Raw genomic sequence first — 27,709 nt, 5'->3', positions numbered from 1 at the left:
AACATAATCGGGGCGAACCGGGATTCGAACCCAGAATCAAAGGTTTCTGGCGTGCCCAAGGGACGCAACTCTGCACAGCGAATCGCGGCGCTTTAGACGACTGGGCCACCCGAGCCCCCTCCGCGTCAGAAAACCAGGTGCTGACAATACGCAGCTTGCAAGAACACGAACGTACAATACGTACACGTAAGAAGCACGTATCTAAGAATTGGAAAAGGGGCGGCTGGATAGCCTGGTGGTTAAAGCGTTTACTCGTCACGCCGAACACCCGGTTCTATTCCTCTCACGCGTGATGACCAATATTATGATATCGCTGGAATATCGCTAAATTCGGAGTAAAATCTAACTCACTCACTCTTTACGGCGGTTCAAAAGAATACCTGTAAATATATCATTATCATTGGAAAATCAAAGCAGATAAATATGAATGGTTCATTTCTTGTATTGTTCTTTGTCTGAGATTCTTGACGGTTACCATTTATTTAGAATCATTTCTTGATGCGCTGTATCATGGAGAGAGAGAGAGAGAGAGAGAGAGAGAGAGAGAGAGAGGAGAGAGAAAGAGAGAGAGAGAGAGAGAGAGAGAGAGAGAGAGAGAGAGAGAGGGGGGGGGGTCTTCGTTGAGTTGGGAGGACAGTCCATAATCATATCTTAGTTCTCGCTATCGCTAAACAAAGCTTAGCGGCAGCGAGAACTTAGATCTGATCTTAATGAGATTGGAGGACAGTCACGACAACCACTAAGCTACATGGATTTATAAGATCGAAATGTAAAAACCTCACAAACTCAAAACTTTCAAACTTTTCAAAGATCATAAACCTCATCAAATCGAACTATGAATCTTGAATTATTTCATTTGCTGATGTCCCTTCTAGGTGTCAGTTTACACATATTATACAATACAAACCGTGTACAAGATAGTTTTATTAATCACTGGATTGTCTGGCCCAGACTTTATTATTTACAGACCGCCGTCATATAGCTGGAATATTGCTGAGTGCGGCGTAAAACAACCAACCAACCAACCACAAGATAATTGTATAGTGGGAACACTTCCGTGGTCCCTTGGTGGTATAAGTAGCCACACCTACAAACATACACATTGATACAGGATTGACCGAGAGAAACAGTTCTTTATCTGCTAAGCTGTCGATGCGATTGGAGAAATCACCAAGAGGACTAATTTGAATGGCACAGACTCGGGTCTGCCAACGTTTACACGTACAAAGGAGATTGAAGGGCTCTGTTGATCTGCGTGTTGATAGACAGCATCGACATGTGACAGTATAGGTCTTGGTTGCGTTTGTTGGAGGATTTATAACCTACTTGTTTTTGCCACTTGTCGATTTCAGTCCGAATGAAATTGACACATGCGTCATTGTTGTGGAGTGAAGTAGATGGACTAGACGTGGTGTGAACTTCTTTTCGAGCTATGAAAGTGACACTACCACTTATTTCTATAGGTAAGTGGGAGAATTGGGTTTATTGACGACTTGAAAATATCTTACTTATGTGGGATACTTCTATGTGTCTATAGTTTTTATATTACGCTTAATTAAGGTATTTTTTATCACTTTTAACAATTGTTTTTTAAGTTTTCACTTTTATACTTTTAGTATATATTAAATAGTATTTGTTTATATTGATTAAGTGGACATTTCCATAATTGTGACCATCATGCAATGACAACATTGGTAGAAGTCAATGATTTCAAACTATTTTCATAAATATGAATATATGTTTGTATTTACATACATAAGCTCACATGAGTGTTTTACCTTGAGTGTCCATTATTTGATGAGTTTCTGTGAAACTGCGGGATAATGTAACATAATTATGTTTTAATTATGTATCTTTATATAATTGGTAAATTGTTTTTAATAAAGATAAATGGAAATATTAGGGCCTTGAACGCCCACACAAATAAACATTGGATAATTTTCACCTTCAATTAATTTTCAAATATACACATGGAAAAGAGGTAAGCACCACTTTGTAATATTTCCATACAATTAAAAAATATATATGACGTACCCTGTATTAATTCCTTTTACGATAAATATTGTTTTTGTTTATAAGTAATATTCTTACTTTGAAATGCAGAAGACGGAACTATAATGATTTGTCTGGTCCATTGCATCCTCTCATTCTTTTCATCATATGATGTGATGCAGTACTCGAGAATCGCGACAGACATACCTTCACAGGGAGTTAGCGCTGTCCATGCCAAACCGAGAATGAATGCAAGTGCCATTTTCTCGATGGACAGTAAAAAGATGTGACTACACCCGAGCATAGGAAGCTTTTAATTAATATTTTGAACCAGATCTAACATATAGAATTCACCGAACATTATTGTATATTAATACTATAACGATAATGGTTCGGAAAGGCATATGGGGTTCAAAAATAATAAATTTCACTGTCACAACACTTGTTTAACATGACTTTAAAATCTCGGAAAGCACATTCAAAACCAACTTTATACCGAATATGTTCGCCTTGTGCATTAATCACGCCTGAACACGATGACGTTAAACGTCGGATGACGTTAAATGTCGGATGACGTTGGGGGTACTCCGCTGCCTTTCCTCAAGGAGACATTGTTCCAGTTCTTGGCGGCTGGCTGGTGCCGCTGTTCGTCTTCTGATCTGTCGGTCCAGGTGATCCCATAAATGTTTGATTGGTTCATATCAGGAGAACACCCCGGTCAGGCCAATTCAGAAATGTCTGTGTGAGCCTTGCCGTATGCGGTCTCGCTTGTCTTGCTGGAAGACAATGCCACGTGGCTGTCGCTGAATGAATGGTTGGACAACGGGTCTCAGAACTTCATCCCGACATCTCTGGGTATTCGGGTTTCCTTGAATAATAACGAGCCTCGTTTTGACATCACCGCAGATACTTCCCAAGACCATGACGCTACCGCCTCAAAAAAGTTGAACTTGTTGAACTTGTTCTTATCGGAGAACATGACCGTCCCCACTCTCGAACTTGCAAGCTTAAAACTCGCCTCGCCCATGTGAACCTGTTCGTCGGTGTTGACGTTTTAACGTCACTCCGCGGTATCGTCGACGTGCTCTGATACCACATTCTCTTCATCTCATATACATTGTCTGTCGACTGACCCTGTGTCCCAGTGCTGTCGCTGCTGTTACCGTCGCTGTATGTAAGCGGTTTCTAATATGAATGGACCAGATGTGGCGGTCTTCAATGGGCGTGGTCACCCGTGGTCTCCCGCTTTTACGCCTGTCGGATGTCTGCCCTGTCTGTTGTAACGTTGCATCAATCTGGTAGTGGTGACACGGCTGCATCTAAACGTTCTTGCAAAGGCGGCGCACACCAACGGCCCTATCCTCTCTATAGCGGTTTAATGTGGTATATCCTTTGGTTGATGTGTTCTGAACGTTTTATACAGTACTTTTGCACGTGCATTTCGTTGCCCTAAGTCGTTTTGGCAAAGTGCACGATTTTCACAAAAAATATCAATTTTGATCTGTTTTTTATTTCACAGAAAATATTTGGTTGTCTTCGTGCAACATATTTAAGTCTTAATTTATATTGATTTTGTTTAAAGTTAATAAAATTGTGGAAAAATTTAAAGTTGGTATACCTTTGGTGATATTCTACTCTGAGTCACGGAGTCTCCATTCCCAGGCTTTATGGTAAATGCTCATCTTGATAAATGATCACGTTTGAAGGATTTGTACCTTATACTTGAATGTCCCACGACAGGGAGCTCTTATTGAGAATATTATTTTGAGCTATAAATAACAACTAATGATAAATGTTTTATTACATTTCCAGTGATAACATGGTAGAAATTGTTTTCCTAAAACAGTGGATCGTGGATATAGTAAGACGTGAAGGGAATATTTCTTGAATATTGAGTGAGTGAGTGAGTATGGTTTTACGCCGCTTTTAGCAATATTCCAGCAATATCACGGCAATATCAGAAATGGGCTTCACACAATGTACCCATGTCGGGAATCGAACCCGGGTCTCCGGCGTGACGAGCGAACGCTTTAACCACTAGGCTACCCGACCGCCCCTCTTGAATATTGAGTCGGGCACGGACAGTCAGTGGCAGAAAATAAACTGTGAGCGGGTGCTCTTTCCTGACTAAAGCTGAGTCCAGCTTTTCAGTCCTGATGGCGGAGTTTGTATTCGTGGTCGACGGCTTGAGCGAGCCTCACGTGGATGCATTCTTGAGGTTGTACCATTCGGCGGTGGTGGCGTCATGGATTGGGGTGGTATCTGTGGACAGCAGAAAACGGATCTCGTAGTTTTCAACGCCAATGCCACGACACAACGCTATTTGATGAGGTAATTCTCCCAGTTGTTCTCCTATATCTGCAACAAAACCCTTGGACCATATTCCAGCAAGACAACGCCCGACCTCACACAGCGCGAATCACCAAGACCTTTCTCAATACCAACAATGCGAAAGTTTTGCCATGGTCAGCCCGATACCCTGGCATGTCGCCAATTCAATATGTGTGGGATCATTGGGACGTAAAATTAGAGCATGACAGGTTCCTATGATGAGTTATTGCAAAAGCTAGTAGATAAAAAGCGACAAAACCCTTTCCACATTCATATGTGAGGTGGGTGAGGTGAAATGGGGTTTAACGTCGCGATTATTGCACTTATATAGCGACGTGCATCAGAGACCATATAATAGATATATATTATATGGTCTCTGCGTGCATGCACGTGTTTGTGTGTGTGGCTGCTTGTAATAGACCGGACTGATGCCGATTTATAGTGCTAGCTCACGGACATACCATGCCACAGTTTAACATGAATACCCCACTCAGACACAGAATACTGACTCCGAGCCTAGTCTGTCTTACAGACCCTGATACAAATATATATCAAATACAGCCCATGCAAGTCTATAATGTTTGGCATGTCTAGATCACTGCAGTATCTGAAAATGAAGAGAGTCACTGGGCTCCTTATTATTATATTTTTATTAAGATAACTGAACAACTGTTTTTTTATGTACATGTTCATTTCAGAGACTAGATGTTAGTCTAACTCCGAGCCGACCAGTCCTTGTTTTAGCCCCTTATTGCCGAGCGCCAGACAGGGTAACAAGTACCATCTTTTAAAGTCTTTTGGTATGACGCGGCCGGGGATCGAACTCCGGGCCTTCTGCTCTCCGGGCGGACGCTCTATACCACGAGACCACGGAGGCGGTCTTTCCACATTCTTAAGAAATATCTGCCAAACACAGAGTCGATTGTGCGTTTCCGACAATATCATGAGTATGTGTTTATGAATCACTATTTAACAGTGATGATACCAGTCGTTCGCGAAAAGATGAGCGTATCCTGTCCCATCGGTTGAATCCGTCACAAACACATGCAAAGGCAAAGTCAATATAGTTCAAGTATTTTTGAGCAAACAACTTTTGAGCAAGAGGGGTATGACGTTTTGAAATCTTGATAGAAAGAGCATGCTCGACTGTACCTCAAAAGTTGTGAAATGTAAACACCAAAGGCTGGAGGTCCTGGAATATTGCTCGACATAAGGGGAAGTTGACGATTAGAAAGTTGAAGTCAACCCTTTTGTCCTCCTGTCTTGCGGAGAGTGTTTTGCCACTCTGAATCTTTATGCATAGATCTAAATATGGAACAGATCAAGTGGTCTCACTGGTCTTCTGTATTTCTAAATTCTAGTTCAAGTGGGTAAGTCAGTGGAAGGGAAGCTTAAGTTAAACTTCTTGGCCAAATTACCTAGTTTTGACTTTGCCAATCCGAGCATAAAGAAACATCCTCTTTTTATTTCACAATCATTATTCTACATGACATATTCAGGTTTCACATTTCAAAAACAAAGTATTTTAACCAATCTATTCCATACAATATGTCTTCGCTACAATATGATGTCATCTGTACACCTGAAGAACAGAATGGGAAGAAAATATGTTTTCGTCTGTGAGAAATAATTCATTGAATGATGAAATATCTTGCATTGTATGTAACTCCTGAGTGGTGTACAACAAAAGGCCTTTGAGGAAGCAGAAATGTTAACACACATTTGTGTTTGCTTGTCTGTCACCTGAACAGAAACATCTGGCTGGCTAGCCAAGAGCCCGGATAGCTCAGTCGGTAGAGCATCAGACTTTTAAGCGGTCTGTCACAATCAGAGTGATCTGACGGTCCAGGGTTCGAGTCCCTGTTCGGGCGGTCCTCTTTTTATTTCACAATCATTATTCTTCATAATATATTTCGGTTTCACATTTCAAAAACAAAGTATTTTAATCAATGTATTCTATACAATATGATGGCATCTGTCCGCAAGAAGGGGAGCACAACTGGTGCCCATGAGGATGCCTACTTCTTGCCTAAATGTCTTACCCCTGAAGATAGATATGTAACTATATCTATGGTCACCACGTTTTGTAACAAAAGCCCTATGGGTCAAGGAATGAAGATTGTCCTTAAGTTTGCCATATATGATAGTGGTGTACAAAATTGAAAAATCAAATATTTTGACAAAATTGAACCTAGTACATTTCTGAGCTTGTAAAACGTCAAGCAAATATTTTGAGTTTTTGAGAATCCACATGGTCTTCCGCGTGTCTCAGATACTTTCTGTGAATATATAGAACTTCCTTTCTTTGTTGTCTGGTGTCGGCCACCGTGACACTGCTGGAATATTGCTAAAAGCTGCGTAAAACCGAACTCACTCACTCACTCACTCACTTTCTTGGTTGTATTAAGAACTATGGTTATAGGCCTTTGAGACAGGGGTTTGGTGGTACATTTGCTGGACCAAGCAATATCTCTCTTTGTGTGTATTTGTATTGAGCTTTGGAATCCTTTTACACAAGTGGAATGAATATGTCTTCAGGTTTTAGAGTCAAGTCAAAAGGTTATAGTACTGGTGCATGGTTTTGGCAGATTTCTTCCTAAGCTCACATATTGGCCTTGTATGTGGCGATATTTGATATGTCACTGAGACCAAGTTCTTTGATCAAACAGTTGAGGTAGAGATGCTTACATAATAAAAAAATTATAATGATCATGTTGTTTGAGGCCTTGTCAGTGGGAACAACTACAAACATTTCATGTAGGTCTGTATATATAAGAAATGTTTTTTAACATACTATTTGTTCAAGAAAATACTTGAAAGATATTAATTCACTTGTTCCCCCCCCCCCCCCCCCAATTGAATTGTTTACTGAACAAACTTAACATACGTCTCGTTTGAGTGTAAACATATATTTGGCTCCTCCAGAAAAGAAACCGCATTTCTTGAGCAGCGACTGAAAATATATTCTATCTCCAACAAATCCGTTGCGGCAACATCGACGTCTAAAAAGCATTTTTCAGAGCTTGACAAAATGTACCGTTTTGCTCTGAACGCATGCGCAGTTGTAACATATAACTGTACACGTGACCAAATGTCGATCTCCCATTGGACAATAACTGCTAGAGTCTTTAATAAAAGTGTGTCGACGACGTTAAATCTCCAAAGTAAGTAAGTAAGTAAGTAAGTAAGTAAGTAAGGAAACACGCTTCCTGCTGAAAATGTCAGCGTGTGATGACGAAGGAATGTGTAATGTGTGTAGCATTAAGGGTTGGCCATACCTTACAATCAGCTTCAGTGATTTATTGCACACGCCATTCCCAATAAGTACGACATCAGATGGAATCACTATGATAGCCAATGAATACGACAGTCAATAAATAGTATTGAATAGTTTATCAATGCTAGCCTCGATGTCTTGATTTATTACATTGACAAGCCATGTATCATTTATAAAGGTTGTAGTCATATCTGGAGAATGGTCCTTTTAAGAATCAATTACAGGTTTCAATTGGAAGTTGTTTACTTACACCGACATATCGTAAGGCGAATTATATTTGATGTATAAAGATTAACGATTATGGTCAAATATGATAAACAACTTATTTACCGTACGAGGATGAAATATAAACCAACTAACCATGGACGTTAAAAAAACCCCGATGCAATATCATGAAACAGTATGATCATATGACTTGATTGTCTGTATTTTTACAGGCCCCTGTGGCATGGCAGGCGCACTGGAATGCGGCGTCAGGCATTAAATACTTTCGTTTTTGTGCAAATTGTATGAATGGCGGATGCTACTGGTAGGGCAGGACATGCTTACCCTTTTCGCGAATACCTGATGTCATCATTAATTTTCAGTGGTTCATTAATATACTTTTTATAGCTATATGGAATCTGTTCCGGCGGATAATCTAGACTGGTTATTCTCTCGCATTGACAATGTATACATACCGATTAAAAAAGTAGTGCCACAAGTTTTTATGTGCTGTAAATATTTCCGATTCAACCTGTAAATATAGCGACAAAACCCTATCCATATCCAATAGAAATCTCTGCATAAAGCAGAGTCGATTATGCGATTCCGACTACATCATGAGCAAGTGTTTTTGAATCACTATCAAATAGAAATGATACCAGATGTTCGCGAAAAAGTGAGCGTATCCAGTCCCGTCACAAACACGTGCAAAGGCATGTCAATTGTTCACCTGAAAAAAACACGGGAATGTGGTTCAAGTCAAACTAAGGAATTGTATCGGACAATTCAAATTTGGAAATGTCCTCCACATGTCTACATAAGACTGTAAGTCACTTTTAATGGAGAGCAGTGATGATCCAGTGATCGATTACGGCGCGAAGGGCGCTGTACAGAGTTGTGGCGTACCAGGATTCGCTGATCGTGGGTTCGAATCCCAGGTTCACCATCCTTGGTGTCACCGTCCTCGCACGTTTAGCTGACACGCTGTACAATATATGAAATAGTGTTGATCCACTCACTCACCCACCCACTCACACTTTACTGATAGGATACGACAACAACACGATATCAGGACTTAGTTCAAGTGGAGGCGGGGTCATTCGGTGTGAACTGTGCCCGGCTCTCTAGAGGTACTTCAAATACACAAACATTCAGGTGTGTTTGGAAGTGAATGTTCTGTATTTTGAAGTGTTCCAGGTTAATCACAGAGCCAGCTAACTTCATCTAATTTCTTCTCTTGTGGGTGAAGTCACGTTTAAACCCTCATGTAAGATTAAAATAATGTTATTTTGTAATTGATTTCATGAAATAAATAAAATAAGTCTGATATCTGATATCACTGCGTTCAAAGTTGAAGGTTGTCAAGAATTATTAGAGAGACTCGTAAATTATTCAGCAGACTGATTGTGGTGTTTGTGACAAGCGTGGTGTTTGACCCTTGCGCAAGTTCAAAGAATGATAGCAATGTGGTGACTGACCTCTACACAATAAAACAAGATTACTTCCGATGTCTTGACAAGGGTTACAACATTCAAGGCATCAGCAATGCTTTGAAAAAAGCATTAATATGTTAGACATGTGAAGGACATTTCCAAATTTGACGCATCGGTGACAGAAATGATGTCCTATGCAATTCCTTATTTACATATGTTCCAGTGTTTTTTAGGGGAACATTTGACTTGCCTTTGCATGCGTTTGTAGCGGACGGCACCGGGCAGGATACACTCACCTTTTCGCGAATACACAATATCATAACTATTTGATTCAGAAACGCATGTTCAAGATGTTGTAGGAATCGTACAGTGGACATTAGAAGAGATTTCTTGTGAGTGAGTGAGTGAATATGGTTTTACGCCGCTTTTAGCAATATTCCAGCAATATCACGACGGGGGACACCAGAAATGGGCTTCACACATTGTACCCATGTCGGGAATCGAACCCGGGTCTACGGCGTGACGAGCGAACGCTTTAACCACTAGGCTACCCGACCGCCCCTAGATTTCTTGTGATTATCAAAATGTTTTCGTAATCATCATCATCATCATCATCATCATCATCATCATCATCATCATCATCATCATTATTATGTTATATACCTGGCCCTTCATAAAAGGGGGGCGGTCGGGTAGCCTAGTGGTTAAAGCGTTCGCTCGTCACGCAGAAGACCCGGGTTCTATTCCCGACATGGGTACAATGTGTGAAGCCCATTTCTGGTGTCCCCCGCCGTGAGATTGCTGGAATATAGCTAAAAGCGGCGTAAAACCATTCTAACTCACTCACTCACTCACTTCATAAAAGGTAGGGGTCTTGAATATTTTTTGGGATAGTTTTATGAAACTGTTTGCTTGACCATCCCCTAAAATATTTATGTTTATGTCAGTGTGTTGTCATGAAATCAATGCATTGCATAGTAACCTAGTTTAACATAAAAGGATGCATGTAAACAATTTTTTCACTTGGACTACCCGTGAACAGGTATCGTATTTGAAACAAATGAAAAACTGGTTTACAGTGTTCGTGATTTTGTCAGCATGACGGACGTTTTGATCTGCGGGAAGTCTTTATGATAAGCACACTCCACGTCATCTTATTCAGTCTCCTCTGTGCTGATGGCGACCGCAGCCGCCCAGACTGTGACCGCAGGAGACAAATGTGGAAATGACAGCGACACCTTCCCGGGGATCAACTGTGCCGTCTACTACCTCTGTGAAAGTGTGTGGGTAACCCGGATGTGTGTGTATCCTGACCTGTTCTCCACATCTACTCACACATGTGACAGTTTCAGCAACGTTGATTGCGGCGGCCGAGAGGTGTCTTTGTCTCCATGTAAGTTAAATATACCGTTAAGGTAACACCGGTAACACCCTTTAAACAACGTACATGTATTGCGTTCTATATGCTCAATCAATGCATCCAGTATACCCGTTAGTCGTTTTCGAAAGGGTTCTTTAACCCTTTAAATGTATCACAACATATATTTTCATAATTGTAGTGACCTCAATTCTGCATACTATAATCTATAAGTAAAATGCCTACTGACGTTGATTGAGAGAGAAGACCTCTTCTAAGAATATACTGAACAAAAAAAGTAAGGGATCATGAATATTTTTGGTAACACCGGTAACACCATTTGAATTTGTGTGCCAAGTCTTGACTACAAAAACATTCCCCAAATAATCATGATCCCTAACTTTTTTGTTTGTTTGTTTTTTGTATATTAGCTTCCGCGGTTATGTGGTCGTCAAAGCAGCTGTTTCAATAAGAGGTGGTTGTTGTTTTTTTAAACCTCTGACCGATCAGAGTGTGTGTGTGATTATGGTTTTACGCCGCTTTTAGCAATATTCCAGCAATATCACGGCGGGGGACACCAGAAATGGGCTTCACACATGATACCCATGTCGGGAATCGAACCCGGGTCTTCTGCGTGACGAGCGAACGCTTTAACCACTGGGCTACCCGACCGCCCCTCTGACCGATCAGAATCATTTTTTTTCCAAATTGATGGCAGCATGACGAATATAGTGATTTCCAGGTGGTTATTCCCGTGGGTGCAGCAACAACGGGACCGGCACGTGTATCTGCCCCACCCACGTGGGTCACATGGACGTGGACTGGGGGTTCTGCTGGGGTCACGAGGACGGCAACTACGTCTACAAACAACGCCCCTGGTCCCCCAACTTCATACAGTGTTGGCATAACAGGACTATCCCCAGAAGCTGTGATGGAAAGGGCAGTGTGTTTGATTTTATTGACAAAACGTGCTCTTCTGTAGACGTTGTGATAAAAAGACATTTCGGTTCGACCGATGTACCAGATGTTCTACGTCACCACCTGGTGACGTCATCGGCAACAACGACGACAACTACAGGTAATGTAGAGTGTATTTGTATTAACTGATGCGCAATTTCTGTAAGTGGCATGTTAGAAGCGGCAGTGCGAATGAGCGAGTGAGTGGTTTGGTTTTACGCCCCTTTTTGCAATATTACAACAATATCACGGCGGGGTACACCAGAAAAGGGCTTTGCACATTGTACCCATGACGGGAATCGAACTCGGGTCTTTGACGTTACGAGCGAACGCTTTAACTACTAAACTACCACACCTCCCCATAGTGAGTTGTCTTAAGGATTTAAAACTTAGTCTTACATATTTCCATGGTGGTTGGGTGAGGGGTGGGGGGGGGGTGGGGTTGGGTGGTGGGTGAGTGAATGAGCGAGTGTGTGGGGGTGAGAGAATGGAGTAGGAGTGTCTCGCTAACCTTACTAGCTACTCAGGTATTGAACATTCAGATTGACCAAAATGCATGTGTAATATCACGGACAAAACATCATTGATGTTGAACGTCTGAACAAGAAAAATTGCAGGGTAACATTATATGTTACATATCTATGATTGTATTGTTCCAGTCTCACCCCACATACCCAACGTGTACTGTCACCTACCTATGTGTGTGCTATTCCAGACTCACCCCCCATACCCAGCGTGTACTGTTACCTACCTATGTGTGTGCTATTCCAGCCTCACCCCACATTCCCAACGTGTACTGTTACCTACTTATGTCCGTGCTATTCCAGCCTCACCCCACATTCCCAACGTGTACTGTTACCTACCTATGTGTGTGCTATACCAGCCTCACCCCACATTCCCAACGTGTACTGTTACCTACTTATGTCCGTGCTATTCCAGCCTCACCCCACATTCCCAACGTGTACTGTTACCTACCTATGTGTGTGCTATTCCAGCCTCACCCCACATTCCCAACGTGTACTGTCACCTACCTATGTGTGTACTATTCCAGCCTCATCCCCCATACCCAGCGTGTACTGTTACCTACCTATGTGTGTGCTATTCCAGCCTCACCCCACATTCCCAACGTGTACTGTTACCTACTTATGTCCGTGCTATTCCAGCCTCACCCCACATTCCCAACGTGTACTGTCACTTACCTATGTGTGTGCTATTCCAGCCTCACCCCACATTCCCAACGTGTACTGTTACCTACCTATGTCCGTGCTATTCCAGCCTCACCCCACATTCCCAACGTGTACTGTTACCTACCTATGTGTGTGCTATTCCAGCCTCACCCCACATTCACAACGTGTACTGTTACCTACCTATGTGTGTGCTATACCAGCCTCACCCCACATTCCCAACGTGTACTGTTACCTACTTATGTCCGTGCTATTCCAGCCTCACCCCACATTCCCAACGTGTACTGTTACCTACCTATGTGTGTGCTATTCCAGCCTCACCCCACATACCCAGCGTGTACTGTTACCTACTTATGCGTGTGCTATTCCAGCCTCACCCAACATTCCCAACGTGTACTGTTACCTACTTATGTGTGTGCTATACCAGCCTCACCCCACATTCCCAACGTTTACTGTTACCTACCTATGTGTGTGCTATTCCAGCCTCACCCCACATTCCCAACGTGTACTGTTACCTATCTACGTGTGTGCTATTCCAGTCTCACCCCACATTTAGAACGTGTACTGTTACCTACCTATGTTTGTGCTATTCAAGCCTCACCCAACATTCCCAACGTGTACTGTTACCTACCTATGTGTGTGCTATTCCAGCCTCACCCCACATTCCCAACGTGTACTGTTACCTACTTATGTCCGTGCTATTCCAGCCTCACCCCACATTCCCAACGTGTACTGTTACCTACCTATGTGTGTGCTATTCCAGCCTCACCCCACATTCCCAACGTGTACTGTTACCTACCTATGTGTGTGCTATTCCAGCCTCACCCCACATTCCCAACGTGTACTGTTACCTACCTATGTGTGTGCTATTCCAGCCTCACCCCACATTCCCAACGTGTACTGTTACCTACCTATGTGTGTGCTATACCAGCCTCACCCCACATTCCCAACGTGTACTGTTACCTACTTATGTCCGTGCTATTCCAGCCTCACCCCACATTCCAAACGTGTACTGTTACCTACCTATGTGTGTGCTATTCCAGCCTCACCCCACATACCCAACGTGTACTGTTACCTACTTATGCGTGTGCTATTCCAGCCTCACCCCACATTCAGAACGTGTACTGTTACCTACCTATGTGTGTGCTATTCCAGTCTCACCCCACATTCCCAACGTGTACTGTCACCTACTTATGTCCGTGCTATTCCAGCCTCACCCAACATTCCCAACGTGTACTGTTACCTACTTATGTCCGTGCTATTCCAGCCTCACCCAACATTCCAAACGTGTACTGTCACCTACTTATGTCCGTGCTATTCCAGCCTCACCCAACATTCCCAACGTGTACTGTTACCTACTTATGTCCGTGCTATTCCAACCTCACCCCACATTCCCAACGTGTACTGTCACCTACTTATGTCCGTGCTATTCCAGCCTCACCCCACATTCCAAACGTGTACTGTTACCTACTTATGTCCGTGCTATTCCAGCCTCACCCCACATTCCCAACGTGTACTGTTACCTACTTATGTCCGTGCTATTCCAGCCTCACCCCACATTCCCAACGTGTACTGTTACCTACCTATGTGCGCGCTATTCCAGCCTCACCCTACATTCCCAACGTGTACTGTTACCTACCTATGTGTGTGCTATTCCAGCCTCACCCAACATTCCCAACGTGTACTGTCACCTACCTATGTGTGTGCTATTCCAGCCTCACCCCACATTCAGAACGTGTACTGTTACCTTTCTATGTGTGTGCTATTCCAGCCTCACCCCACATTCCCAACGTGTACTGTTACCTACCTATGTGTGTGCTATTCCAGCCTCACCCCACATTCCCAACGTGTACTGTTACCTACCTATGTGTGTGCTATTCCAGCCTCACCCCACATTCCCAACGTGTACTGTTACCTATCTACGTGTGTGCTATTCCAGCCTCACCCCACATTCCCAACGTGTACTGTTACCTACCTATGTTTGTGCTATTCAAGCCTCACCCAACATTCCCAACGTGTACTGTTACCTACCTATGTGTGTGCTATTCCAGCCTCACCCCACATTCCCAACGTGTACTGCTACCTACTTATGTCCGTGCTATTCCAGCCTCACCCCACATTCCCAACGTGTACTGTTACCTACCTATGTGTGTGCTATTCCAGCCTCATCCCACATTCCCAACGTGTACTGTTACCTACCTATGTGTGTGCTATTCCAGCCTCACCCCACATACCCAACGTGTACTGTTACCTACCTATGTGTGTGCTATACCAGCCTCACCCCACATTCCCAACGTGTACTGTTACCTACTTATGTCCGTGCTATTCCAGCCTCACCCCACATTCCCAACGTGTACTGTTACCTACCTATGTGTGTGCTATTCCAGCCTCACCCCACATACCCAACGTGTACTGTTACCTACTTATGTGTGTGCTATTCCAGCCTCACCCAACATTCCCAACGTGTACTGTTACCTACTTATGTGTGTGCTATACCAGCCTCACCCCACATTCCCAACGTTTACTGTCACCTACCTATGTGTGTGCTATTCCAGCCTCACCCCACATTCCCAACGTGTACTGTTACCTACCTATGTGTGTGCTATTCCAGCCTCACCCCACATTCCCAACGTGTACTGCTACCTACTTATGTCCGTGCTATTCCAGCCTCACCCCACATTCCCAACGTGTACTGTTACCTACCTATGTGTGTGCTATTCCAGCCTCACCCCACATTCCAAACGTGTACTGTTACCTACCTATGTGTGTGCTATTCCAGCCTCACCCCACATTCCCAACGTGTACTGTTACCTACCTATGTGCGCGCTATTCCAGCCTCACCCTACATTCCCAACGTGTACTGTTACCTACTTATGTGTGTGCTATTCCAGCCTCACCCCACATTCCCAACGTTTACTGTCACCTACCTATGTGTGTGCTATTCCAGCCTCACCCCACATTTAGAACGTGTACTGTTACCTACCTATGTGTGTGCTATTCCAGCCTCACCCCACATTCCCAACGTGTACTGCTACCTACCTATGTCCGTGCTATTCCAGCCTCACCCCACATTCCCAACGTGTACTGTTACCTACCTATGTGTGTGCTATTCCAGCCTCACCCCACATTCCCAACGTGTACTGTTACCTACCTATGTGTGTGCTATTCCAGCCTCACCCCACATTCCCAACGTTAACTGTCACCTACCTATGTGTGTGCTATTCCAGCCTCACCCCACATTCCCAACGTGTACTGTTACCTACCTATGTGTGTGCTATTCCAGCCTCACCCCACATTCCCAACGTGTACTGCTACCTACTTATGTCCGTGCTATTCCAGCCTCACCCCACATTCCCAACGTGTACTGTTACCTACCTATGTGTGTGCTATTCCAGCCTCACCCCACATTCCCAACGTGTACTGTTACCTACCTATGTGTGTGCTATTCCAGCCTCACCCCACATTCCCAACGTGTACTGTTACCTACCTATGTGTGTGCTATTCCAGCCTCACCCCACATTCCCAACGTGTACTGTTACCTACCTATGTGTGTGCTATACCAGCCTCACCCCACATTCCCAACGTGTACTGTTACCTACTTATGTGCGTGCTATTCCAGCCTCACCCCACATTCCAAACGTGTACTGTTACCTACCTATGTGTGTGCTATTACAGACTCACCCCACATTCCCAACGTGTACTGTTACCTATCTACGTGTGTGCTATTCCAGTCTCACCCCACATTCCCAACGTGTACTGTTACCTACTTATGTGTGTGCTATTCAAGCCTCACCCAACATTCCCAACGTGTACTGTCACCTACCTATGTGTGTGCTATTCCAGACTCACCCCACATACCCAGCGTGTACTGTTACCTACCTATGTGTGTGCTATTCCAGCCTCACCCCACATTCCCAACGTGTACTGTCACCTACTTATGTCCGTGCTATTCCAGCCTCACCCAACATTCCCAACGTGTACTGTCACCTACTTATGTCCGTGCTATTCCAGCCTCATCCCACATTCCCATCGTGTACTGTTACCTACCTATGTGTGTGCTATTCCAGCCTCACCCCACATTCCCAACGTGTACTGTTACCTACCTATGTGTGTGCTATTCCAGCCTCACCCCACATTCCCAACGTGTACTGTTACCTACCAATGTGTGTGGTTTTCCAGCCTCACCCAACTTTCCCAACGTGTACTGTCACCTACCTATGTGTGTGCTATTCCAGCCTCACCCCACATTCCCAACGTGTACTGTTACCTACCTATGTGCGCGCTATTCCAGCCTCACCCTACATTCCCAACGTGTACTGTTACCTACTTATGTGTGTGCTATTCCAGCCTCACCCCACATTCCAAACGTTTACTGTCACCTACCTTTGTGTGTGCTATCCTTGCCTCACCCCACATTCCCAACGTGTACTGTTACCTATCTACGTGTGTGCTATTCCAGCCTCACCCCACATTCAGAACGTGTACTGTTACCTACCTATGTGTGTGCTATTCCAGCCTCACCCCACATTCCCAACGTGTACTGTTACCTACCTATGTGTGTGCTATTCCAGCCTCACCCCACATTCCCAACGTCTACTGTTACCTACCTGTGTGTGTGCTATTCCAGACTCACCCCACAATCCCAACGTGTACTGTTACCTATCTACGTGTGTGCTATTCCAGTCTCACCCCACATTCCCAACGTGTACTGTTACCTACTTATTTGTGTGCTATTCAAGCCTCACCCAACATTCCCAACGTGTACTGTTACCTACCAATGTGTGTGGTATTCCAGCCTCACCCAACATTCCCAACGTGTACTGTCACCTACCTATGTGTGTGCTATTCCAGCCTCACCCCACATTCACAACGTGTACTGTTACCTACCTATGTGCGCGCTATTCCAGCCTCACCCTACATTCCCAACGTGTACTGTTACCTACTTATGTGTGTGCTATACCAGCCTCACCCCACATTCCCAACGTTTACTGTCACCTACCTTTGTGTGTGCTATCCTTGCCTCACCCCACATTCCCAACGTGTACTGTTACCTATCTACGTGTGTGCTATTCCAGCCTCACCCCACATTCAGAACGTGTTCTGTTACCTACCTATGTGTGTGCTATTCCAGCCTCACCCCACATTCCCAACGTGTACTGTTACCTACCTATGTGTGTGCTATTCCAGCCTCACCCAACATTCCCAACGTGTACTGTTACCTACCTGTGTGTGTGCTATTCCAGACTCACCCCACAATCCCAACGTGTACTGTTACCTATCTACGTGTGTGCTATTCCAGTCTCACCCCACATTCCCAACGTGTACTGTTACCTACTTATGTGTGTGCTATTCAAGCCTCACCCAACATTCCCAACGTGTACTGTCACCTACCTATGTGTGTGCTATTCCAGACTCACCCCACATACCCAGCGTGTACTGTTACCTACCTATGTGTGTGCTATTCCAGCCTCACCCCACATTCCCAACGTGTACTGTCACCTACTTATGTGTGTGCTATTCCAGCCTCACCCAACATTCCCAACGTGTACTGTCACCTACTTATGTCCGTGCTATTCCAGCCTCACCCCACATCCCCATCGTGTACTGTTACCTACCTATGTGTGTGCTATTCCAGCCTCACCCCAAATTCCCAACGTGTACTGTTACCTACCTATGTGTGTGCTATTCCAGCCTCACCCCACATTCCCAACGTGTACTGTTACCTACCAATGTGCGCGCTATTCCAGCCTCACCCCACATTCCCAACGTGTACTGTTACCTACCTATGTGTGTCGTATTCCAGCCTCACCCAACTTTCCCAACGTGTACTGTCACCTACCTATGTGTGTGCTATTCCAGCCTCACCCCACATTCCCAACGTGTACTGTTACCTATCTATGTGCGCGCTATTCCAGCCTCACCCTACATTCCCAACGTGTACTGTTACCTACCTATGTGTGTGCTATTCCAGCCTCACCCAACATTCCCAACGTGTACTGTCACCTACCTATGTGTGTGCTATTCCAGCCTCACCCCACATTCAGAACGTGTACTGTTACCTACCTATGTTTGTGCTATTCAAGCCTCACCCAACATTCCCAACTTGTACTGTTACCTACCTATGTGTGTGCTATTCCAGCCTCACCCCACATTCCCAACGTGTACTGCTACCTACTTATGTCCGTGCTATTCCAGCCTCACCCCACATTCACAACGTGTACTGTTACCTACTTATGTCCGTGCTATTCCAGCCTCACCCCACATTCCCAACGTGTACTGTTACCTACCTATGTGTGTGCTATTCCAGCCTCACCCCACATACCCAACGTGTACTGTCACCTACTTATGCGTGTGCTATTCCAGCCTCACCTAACATTCCCAACGTGTACTGTTACCTACTTATGTGTGTGCTATTCCAGCCTCACCCCACATTCCCAACGTTTACTGTCACCTACCTATGTGTGTGCTATTCCAGCCTCACCCAACATTCCCAACGTGTACTGTTACCTACCTATGTGTGTGCTATTCCAGCCTCACCCCACATTCAGAACGTGTACTGTTACCTTCCTATGTGTGTGCTATTCCAGCCTCACCCCACATTCCCAACGTGTACTGTTACCTACCTATGTTTGTGCTATTCCAGCCTCACCCCACATTCCCAACGTGTACTGCTACCTACCTGTGTGTGTGCTATTCCAGACTCACCCCACATTCCCAACGTGTACTGTTACCTATCTACGTGTGTGCTATTCCAGTCTCACCCCACATTCCCAACGTGTACTGTTACCTACTTGTGTGTGTGCTATTCCAGCCTCACCCAACATTCCCAACGTGTACTGTCACCTACCTATGTGTGTGCTATTCCAGACTCACCCCACATACCCAGCGTGCTGTTACCTACCTATGTGTGTGCTATTCCAGTCTCACCCCACATTCCAAACGTGTACTGTTACCTACTTATGTCCGTGCTATTCCAGCCTCACCCCACATTCCCAACGTGTACTGTCACCTACTTATGTCCGTGCTATTCCAGCCTCACCCAACATTCCCAACGTGTACTGTTACCTACTTATGTCCGTGCTATTCCAGCCTCACCCCGCATCCCCGTCGTGTACTGTTACCTACCTATGTGTGTGCTATTCCAGCCTCACCCCAAATTCCCAACGTGTACTGTTACCTACCTATGTGTGTGCTATTCCAGCCTCACCCCACATTCCCAACGTGTACTGTAACCTATCTATGTGTGTGCTATTCCAGCCTCACCCCACATACCCAACGTGTACTGTCACCTACCTATGTGTGTGCTATACCAGCCTCACCCCACATTCCCAACGTGTACTGTCACCTACCAATGTGTGTGCTATTCCAGCCTCACCCCACATTCCCAACGTGTACTGTTACCTATCTACGTGTGTGCTATTCCAGCCTCACCCCACATTCCCAACGTGTACTGTCACCTATCTATGTGTGTGCTATTCCAGTCTCACCCCACATTCACAACGTGTACTGTTACCTATCTATGTGTGTATTATTCCAGTCTCACCCCACATACCCAACGTGTACTGTTACCTATCTATGTGTGTGCTATTCCAGTCTCACCCCACATTCACAACGTGTACTGTTACCTACCTATGTGTGTGCTATTCCAGCCTCACCCAACATTCCCAACGTGTACTGTAACCTACCTATGTGTGTGCTATTCCAGCCTCACCCCACATACCCTACGTGTACTGTTACCTATCTATGTGTGTGCTATTCCAGTCTCACCCAACATTCACAACGGGTCCTGTCGCACATCCGACCCCCTGGTTCCTGGCAAAAACTGCGCCGTCTTCTACAAGTGTGATCCCACCACGCGGACCTGGCAGAAACAAACCTGTGTCTATCCGGAATTATTTTCAATGCTATCCCTTGGTTGTGAAGCCTTCAGCAAGGTGGACTGCGGTGGAAGAGAGATTTTCTACTCACCATGTAAGTCTTCAGGTTCTGACCTGGCATTTTCCGGGGTATATCACATCCCCAGTTATCTTTGATTGTCGTTAGAGGCGACGGAGATGTATCGTGTGATCAGGCTCGGTGATTTGATGCATTTCGTGTCATCGTACCCCGATGGCATTGAACGTTGCTCACAACGTCAACCACTGTTGGGGATTTCAGGCCGCTGTTATATAACAGGAATAGTGTTGACTGCGGCGTAAAACCACATTCACTCACCCAGTATGTATGGTACAGGGCGTTAGGGAACTTGGTGCCAAAATGCGCCGTGTAACGAGTAACCATATGATGGATCTTTATTTACTTTTATGTTGCAATCTGAAATATTCCTTGATTGCCCATTTGATGATTGTAAATATGCATTAAAAAAGATCTTTTCATTGATTTCATATAAATCGGGTCGAACTTGTGCTCAATAAACGTTATTGCACCTGTTACTGAATCCAAGAACACGACATTGTGAGTTGGTTTGTGTACCCTGACCTATGACCATTCTGGATTTATCGCATGCTTCTTAAAATCTAATTCCTATTGAAACAACGTAATACAACGTTTTAATTTATGCCTAACGATCTGAAACGGGAAATAAAAGCGACAAAGCCCTTTCCATTAGACACGGGGGATCTCTGCTACAAGCAGAGTCGATTTAAGATTTCGGCTTTGTCATGAGCATACGTTTATGAGTCTCTATGAAAGAGTGACGATGCCACGTGTTCGCGAAAGGTTGAGCATGTCCCTCACTCATCACAAACACACGCAAAGGCAAGTAAAATGTTCAGTTAAACAAATGGGAACATGTGGTACAAGTCAAAATAGGGTTTTGTCACTGATGCGTCAAATAAGGGAATGTCCTCCACATGTCTACCATAAACCTTTTTGAAAGATTTGCTGATGCCTTGAATGTTGTAGCTTCGATCAAACAAGTTTTGAGCAGGAGTTGAATGACGCTCTTTGAAATCGTGATAGAAAGAGCATGCTCAATTGTACTTTAAAAGAAATTCCGTAATTTTAATCATGCTATATAAATTGGAAGTTGACCAATGAGAGTCGAGTATCCTCCAAAGTCCTTCCCTTGATTCTACTGTTTCAGGCGACTACATGGACGACTGTAGCACCAACCAGACTGGCACGTGTCTGTGTCCAGACAACGCGATGTACCATGACGTGGACTGGAGCTTCTGTCGCGGCAAGACGGATGGCAACTACATCTACAGCGAGAGGCCCTTGTCGCCGTTCTATGTCACGTGTGACCGAAATAGAACGTTACCAACACGATGCAGGCAACGAGGAACGGTAATATTTGACAATAACCAACACAGATGTTCTCTTGTATACGAGGTGATTGCGAAATATTTTGTCCACAAGTCTCTGAGTACTATACCTGATTATATCAGGCAGTTCTTCACCACTTCTGGAGTTCCTGCTTCGTGGGTGACGCCTCAAGTGACGGCGTCAACTGTTAATACACACGTAGCACACAGTGGAATACCTACAGCGGGCCAAGGTTCAGAACATAGCAAAGCACCAACGTTGATACCTGGTACAGCCAGTCCAGACACAGGACAAAGTGGAATGCCCACAGCAAGTCCAGGAGTAGGACAGAGTGGAACGCCTACAGAAAGTCCAGAAACAGGACAAACTGGAATGCCTACAGCAAGTCCAGGAGTAAGTCAGGGCGGAATGCCTACAACAAGTCCAGGAGTAGGACACATAGGAATGCCTACAGCAAGTCCAGGTGTAGGACAGAGCGAAATGCCCACAGCAAGTCCAGGAGTAGGACAAAGTGGAATGCCTACAGCAAGTCCAGGAGTAGGACAAAGTGGAATGCCTACAGCAAGTCCAGGAGTAGGACAAAGTGGAATGCCTACAACAAGTCCAGGAGTAGGACAGAGTGGAACGCCGACAGCAACTCCAGGGGAAGGACAAAGTAAAATGCCTACAGCAAGTCCAGGAGTAGGACATAGTGGAGTGCCTACAGCAGGTCTAGGAGTAGGACAAAGTGGAATGCCTACAACAAGTCCAGGAGTGGGACAGAGTGGAACGCCCACAGCAAGTCAAGGAGTAGGACAAAGTGGAATGCCTACATCAAGTCCAGGAGTAGAACAGAGCGGAATGCCTACATCAAGTCCAGGAGTAGGACAAAGTGGAATGTCTACAGCAAGTCCAGGAGTAGGTCAGGGCGGAATGCCCACATCAAGTCCAAGAGTAGGACAGAGTGGAACGCCTACAGCAAGTCCAGGAGTAGGTCAGGGCGGAATGCCTGCAGCAAGTCCAGGAGTAGGTCAGGGCGGAATGCCTACAGCAAGTCCAGGAGTAGGTCAGGGCGGAATGCCTGCAGCAAGTCCAGGAGTAGGACAGAGCGGAATGCCTACAGCAAGTCCAGGAGTAGGACAAAGCGGAACGCCTACAGCAAGTCCAGGAGTAGGACAGAGTGGAACGCCCACAGCAACTCCAGGGGAACGACAAAGTAAAATGCCTACAGCAAGTCCAGGAGTAGGACATAGTGGAGTGCCTACAGCAGGCTTAGGAGTAGGACAAAGTGGAATGCCTACAACAAGTCCAGGAGTGGGACAGAGTGGAACGCCCACAGCAAGTCAAGGAGTAGGACAAAGTGGAATGCCTACATCAAGTCCAGGAGTAGAACAAAGTGGAATGCCCACATCAAGTCCAGGAGTAGGACAAAGCGGAATGCCTACAACAAGTCTAGAAACAGGACAAAGTGGAATGCCTTCAGCAAATCCAGAAACTGGCCAGAGCGGAATGCTTACACCAAGTCCAGAAACAGGACAGAGTGAAATACCCACAGCCGGCCAAGGTTCAGAACATAGCAAAGCACCAACGTCGATACCTGGTACAGCCAGGCCAGACACAGGACAGAGTGGAAATCCCACAGCAAGTCCAGGTGCAGGGCATAGCGGAATGTCTACATCAAATCCAACAAAAAGTCAAAGCAAAATGTCTACAGCAGGTCCAGGAACAGGACAGAGCGGAATGCCTACATCAAATCCAACAGAAAGTCAAAGCAAAATGTCTACAGCAGGTCCAGGAACAGGACAGAGCGGAATGCCTACATCAAATCCAACAAAAAGTCAAAGCGAAATGTCTACAGCAGGTCCAGGTACAGGACAGCGTGGATTGCCTACAGCAAGTCCAGGAAGAGCAGAGATTGATCATGCAACAGCATACAGCCATCCACAGATACCAGGTTTTGGAACAGCTAAAATTGTCCATGAAACACCAAGTGTGGAGATTGGACAAATCACTTCAATAATGACAAGTGGAACAGTGGATCATACTTTATTTCCAACAATTGTGTCAGTGGGACAGGGGTCATCAAATAAAGGCGGGCAGTCTACTACATTAGTGAACCTCCAGGGCTACTCACATACAGCATCTGCAGTGATGAGAACAAATTCTGATGCAAAAATGTCAAATTCGGAAATAGAACACACCGAAAGTGTACAAAATAAACCAACTGCAGGAGTTGTTCCTTCGCAATCATACTTCCGTGGTGTGATGTCAAGTGATCATGTTGTCCATGAAACGTTCCTTATGTCGACGGAAGAAACTACAACTGTTATACCTCAGATAATCAACAGTGAGGAGCTAACATTGAGTTCGTCACTGGGTGACATTGTCAATAACCTATCTGAATATAAAACAACCCACCTGCATGATATGTCTCGTGATTCTATCAGAACTTCCTCCATGGACGTCACCGAAACACTGCTTGCTCCCAGTTCATTATTTACTTCCACTGTGCCATTTTCTATATCTGGTACAGAACGTTCAGGTTCTACACCATCATTGCCAAGTGATGGTGATACTCAATCTCATTCTTTGAGAACAAATTTAAAAACGTCAGCGCTGAATGAAAAAATTGTAAGGAACAGTCGGTCGTTCACGTCACAAACATTAGTGCCAGATAGACATACACGAACTATCGAAACGTTCCTTGCAACACACATGCCTCCGATGTCGGTGTCAGACTCTGTCAAATCAGCACCGTTACCCACGTCTGGACTGTTTGTTGAACACAGTGAGCATCGTGTTGTCGCAGCTGGGTCAACATCACCTCCAACACAGGCTGTCACAAACGTTGATGTCACCAAGGGGGTTAATGAAGTAGCTGGGTCGACACGACAACACGCTGTGTCTGTTGTGGACATTAACCCTTCAACTGTAGGGAGTTCTATACCCTCTCTTACAAAGATCATCCTGGATATACAGCCGTCCCCACTTTCTCAGATAACCCAGAGTGTAGCCGCTACACCATCATATTTGAAAGATCTTCATTTGACAAGCTTGTCGTATGCATCTCCAACACATAACCACCAGTCCTCCATAACAAGAGCAGTAGAAAATGTGTTTGTTCTCACCTATCCAGACACAGTGTTGACTAGTGTTCCTGTCCACTCAAAACCAGTTTTGGCTAGTGTTCCTGTCCATTCAGAAACAGTGTTGGCTAGTGTTCCTGTCCATTCAGAAACAGTGCTGGGAAGTGTTCCTGTCCATTCAGAAACAGTGCTGGGAAGTGTTCCTGCCCATTCAGAAACAGTGTTGGGAAGTATTCCTGTCCATTCAGAAACAGTGGTGGGAAGTGTTCCTGTCCATCCAGAAACAGTGTTGGCTAGTGTCCCTATCCATTCAGAAACAGTGTTGGGAAGTGTCCCTGTCCATTTCGAAACAGTGGTGGGAAGTGTTCCTGTCCATCCAGAAACAGTGTTGGCTAGTGTCCCTATCCATTCAGAAACAGTGTTGGGAAGTGTCCCTGTCCATTCAGAAACAGTGTTGGCTAGTGTCCCTATCCATTCAGAAACAGTGTTGGGAAGTGTCCCTGTCCATTCAGAAACAGTGTTGGTTGGTGTCCCTGTTCAATCAGAAACAGTGTTGGGAAGTGTTCCTGTCCATTCAGAAACAGTGTTGGGAAGTGTTCCTGTCCATTCAGAAACAGTGCTGGAAAGTGTCCCTGTCCATTCAGAAACAGTGTTGGTTGGTGTCCCTGTTCAATCAGAAACAGTGTTGGGAAGTGTTCCTGCCCATTCAGAAACAGTGTTGGGTAGTGTTCCTGTCCATTCAGAAACAGTGTTGGTTGGTGTCCTTGTTCAATCAGAAACAGTGTTGGGAAGTGTCCCTGTCCATTCAGAAACAGTGTTGGGAAGTGTTCCTATCCATTCAGAAACAGTACTGGGAAGTGTCCCTGTCCATTCAGAAACAGTGTTGGGTAATGTTCCTGTCCATTCAGAAACAGTGTTGGTTGGTGTCCCTGTCCAATCAGAAACAGTGTTGGGAAGTGTTCCTGTCCATTTAGAAACAGTGTTGGGAAGTGTTCCTGTCCATTCAGAAACAGTGTTTGGAAGTGTCCCTATCCATTCAGAAACAGTGCTGGGAAGTGTCCCTGTCCATTCAGAAACAGTGTTGGCTAGTGTCCCTATCCATTCAGAAACAGTGTTGGGAAGTGTCCCTGTCCATTCAGAAACAGTGTTGGGTAGTGTTCCTGTCCATTCAGAAACAGTGTTGGTTGGTGTCCCTGTTCAATCAGAAACAGTGTTGGGAAGTGTTCCTGTCCATTCAGAAACAGTGTTGGGAAGTGTTCCTGTCCATTTAGAAACAGTGCTGGAAAGTGTCCCTGTCCATACAGAAACAGTGTTGGTTGGTGTCCCTGTTCAATCAGAAACAGTGTTGGGAAGTGTTCCTGCCCATTCAGAAACAGTGTTGGGTAGTGTTCCTGTCCATTCAGAAACAGTGTTGGTTGGTGTCCCTGTTCAATCAGAAACAGTGTTGGGAAGTGTCCCTGTCCATTCAGAAACAGTGTTGGGAAGTGTTCCTGTCCATTCAGAAACAGTACTGGGAAGTGTCCCTGTCCATTCAGAAACAGTGTTGGGTAGTGTTCCTGTCCATTCAGAAACAGTGTTGGTTGGTGTCCCTGTTCAATCAGAAACAGTGTTGGGAAGTGTTCCTGTCCATTCAGAAACAGTGTTTGGAAGTGTCCCTGTCCATTCAGAAACAGTGTTGGGTAGTGTTCCAACAAACACAGATATAGTAATCACTACTTTGAGTACGGATACCACCATGGATGCTTCAGGGTCAGGAACCAACAAACCAACAGCTCACCCTAAAACAGACCTCATCCATATTCAGCCAACATCCATCTCAGGACAATACGCTTCCAGTATCACTATACGCTATTCCTCCACAACCCCTCACGACAAAGGCGATAACTCTCGCCCGACATCAAACAACAGCGTTGGAAGAGATGATGACACTATTCTACTAGTACTAGCTGTTGTTGGTGGGTGTGTAGTGCTGATGGTGGCCCTAGTCTCGATCACAGTCAAATCACAAGGCGGTTGTGGGAGCAGACAGTCTCTGACACTCACTGAGTTTGTGGAGCCTAATGTCAGGCAAAGCTGGCAGGGCAAGGAAAGTGACCTTCTGTATTGATCATGCATTGTCATGAGAACTGAAGCTTGCTTAAACGATCATAAAGAGTTTAACATCTAACTGTCATGAGAACTGAACCTTGCTTAAACGTTCATAGAGAGTTTAACATCTAACTGTCGTGGAACTGAACCTCGCTTAAACATTCATAGAGAGTTTAACATCTAACTGTTATGGGAACTGAACCTTGCTTCAACGTTCATAGAGAGTTTAACATCAAACTGTCATGGATCTGAACCTTGCTTAAACATCCATAGAGAGTTTAAGATCAAACTGTTATGGGAACTGAACCTTGCTTAAACGTTCATAGAGAGTTTAACATCAAACTGTAATTGAGATCGATGACATGCATCAACCAAGTCAGTGATCCTGACTACCCGATCCCGTTAGTCGCCTCTTAAAACAAGCATAGTCGCCTTTTACGGCAAGCATTGGTTGCTGAAGACCTTACTCGGATCTTCACGGGTTCACCACTCAGGAGTTACATACAATGCAAGATATTTCATCATTCAATGAATTATTTCTCATACACGAAAAT

General features: G+C 44.8%; 1 protein-coding gene and 1 non-coding gene across 2 annotated transcripts; both read left to right on the top strand.

The window, feature by feature from the left end:
* The first annotated feature begins 1,217 nt into the window (after positions 1-1,217).
* LOC124136624 (mucin-12-like) lies at positions 1,218-27,174 on the top strand. The gene is made up of 6 exons (XM_048393747.1): positions 1,218-1,463; positions 10,400-10,630; positions 11,337-11,672; positions 20,497-20,706; positions 21,821-25,954; positions 26,816-27,174. The coding sequence occupies exons 1-6, from the start codon at positions 1,433-1,435 to the stop codon at positions 27,172-27,174; spliced, it is 5,301 nt and encodes a 1,766-aa protein (XP_048249704.1). The 5' UTR covers positions 1,218-1,432.
* Positions 6,099-6,194, top strand: Trnak-uuu. Its single transcript has 2 exons — positions 6,099-6,135; positions 6,159-6,194. It is a non-coding gene; the product is annotated as a tRNA-Lys (tRNA).
* Positions 27,175-27,709: the final 535 nt, after the last annotated feature.

The sequence above is a fragment of the Haliotis rufescens genome, unplaced genomic scaffold, assembly GCF_023055435.1.
Source record: "Haliotis rufescens isolate VD_foot unplaced genomic scaffold, xgHalRufe1.0.p SCAF_12, whole genome shotgun sequence".
Taxonomy (NCBI): domain Eukaryota; kingdom Metazoa; phylum Mollusca; class Gastropoda; order Lepetellida; family Haliotidae; genus Haliotis; species Haliotis rufescens.
Note: the sequence above shows the minus strand (reverse complement) of the source record. Positions and strands in the feature narration are given on the sequence as shown.

Coding starts and splice junctions, on each gene's coding strand:
- LOC124136624 (XM_048393747.1), top strand. CDS start 1,433: ATGAAAGTGACACTACCACTTATTTCTATAG. Junction 11,673..20,496: donor AACAACGACGACAACTACAG/GTAATGTAGAGT, acceptor GTGCTATTCCAG/TCTCACCCAACATTCACAAC. Junction 20,707..21,820: donor AGAGATTTTCTACTCACCAT/GTAAGTCTTCAG, acceptor CTACTGTTTCAG/GCGACTACATGGACGACTGT.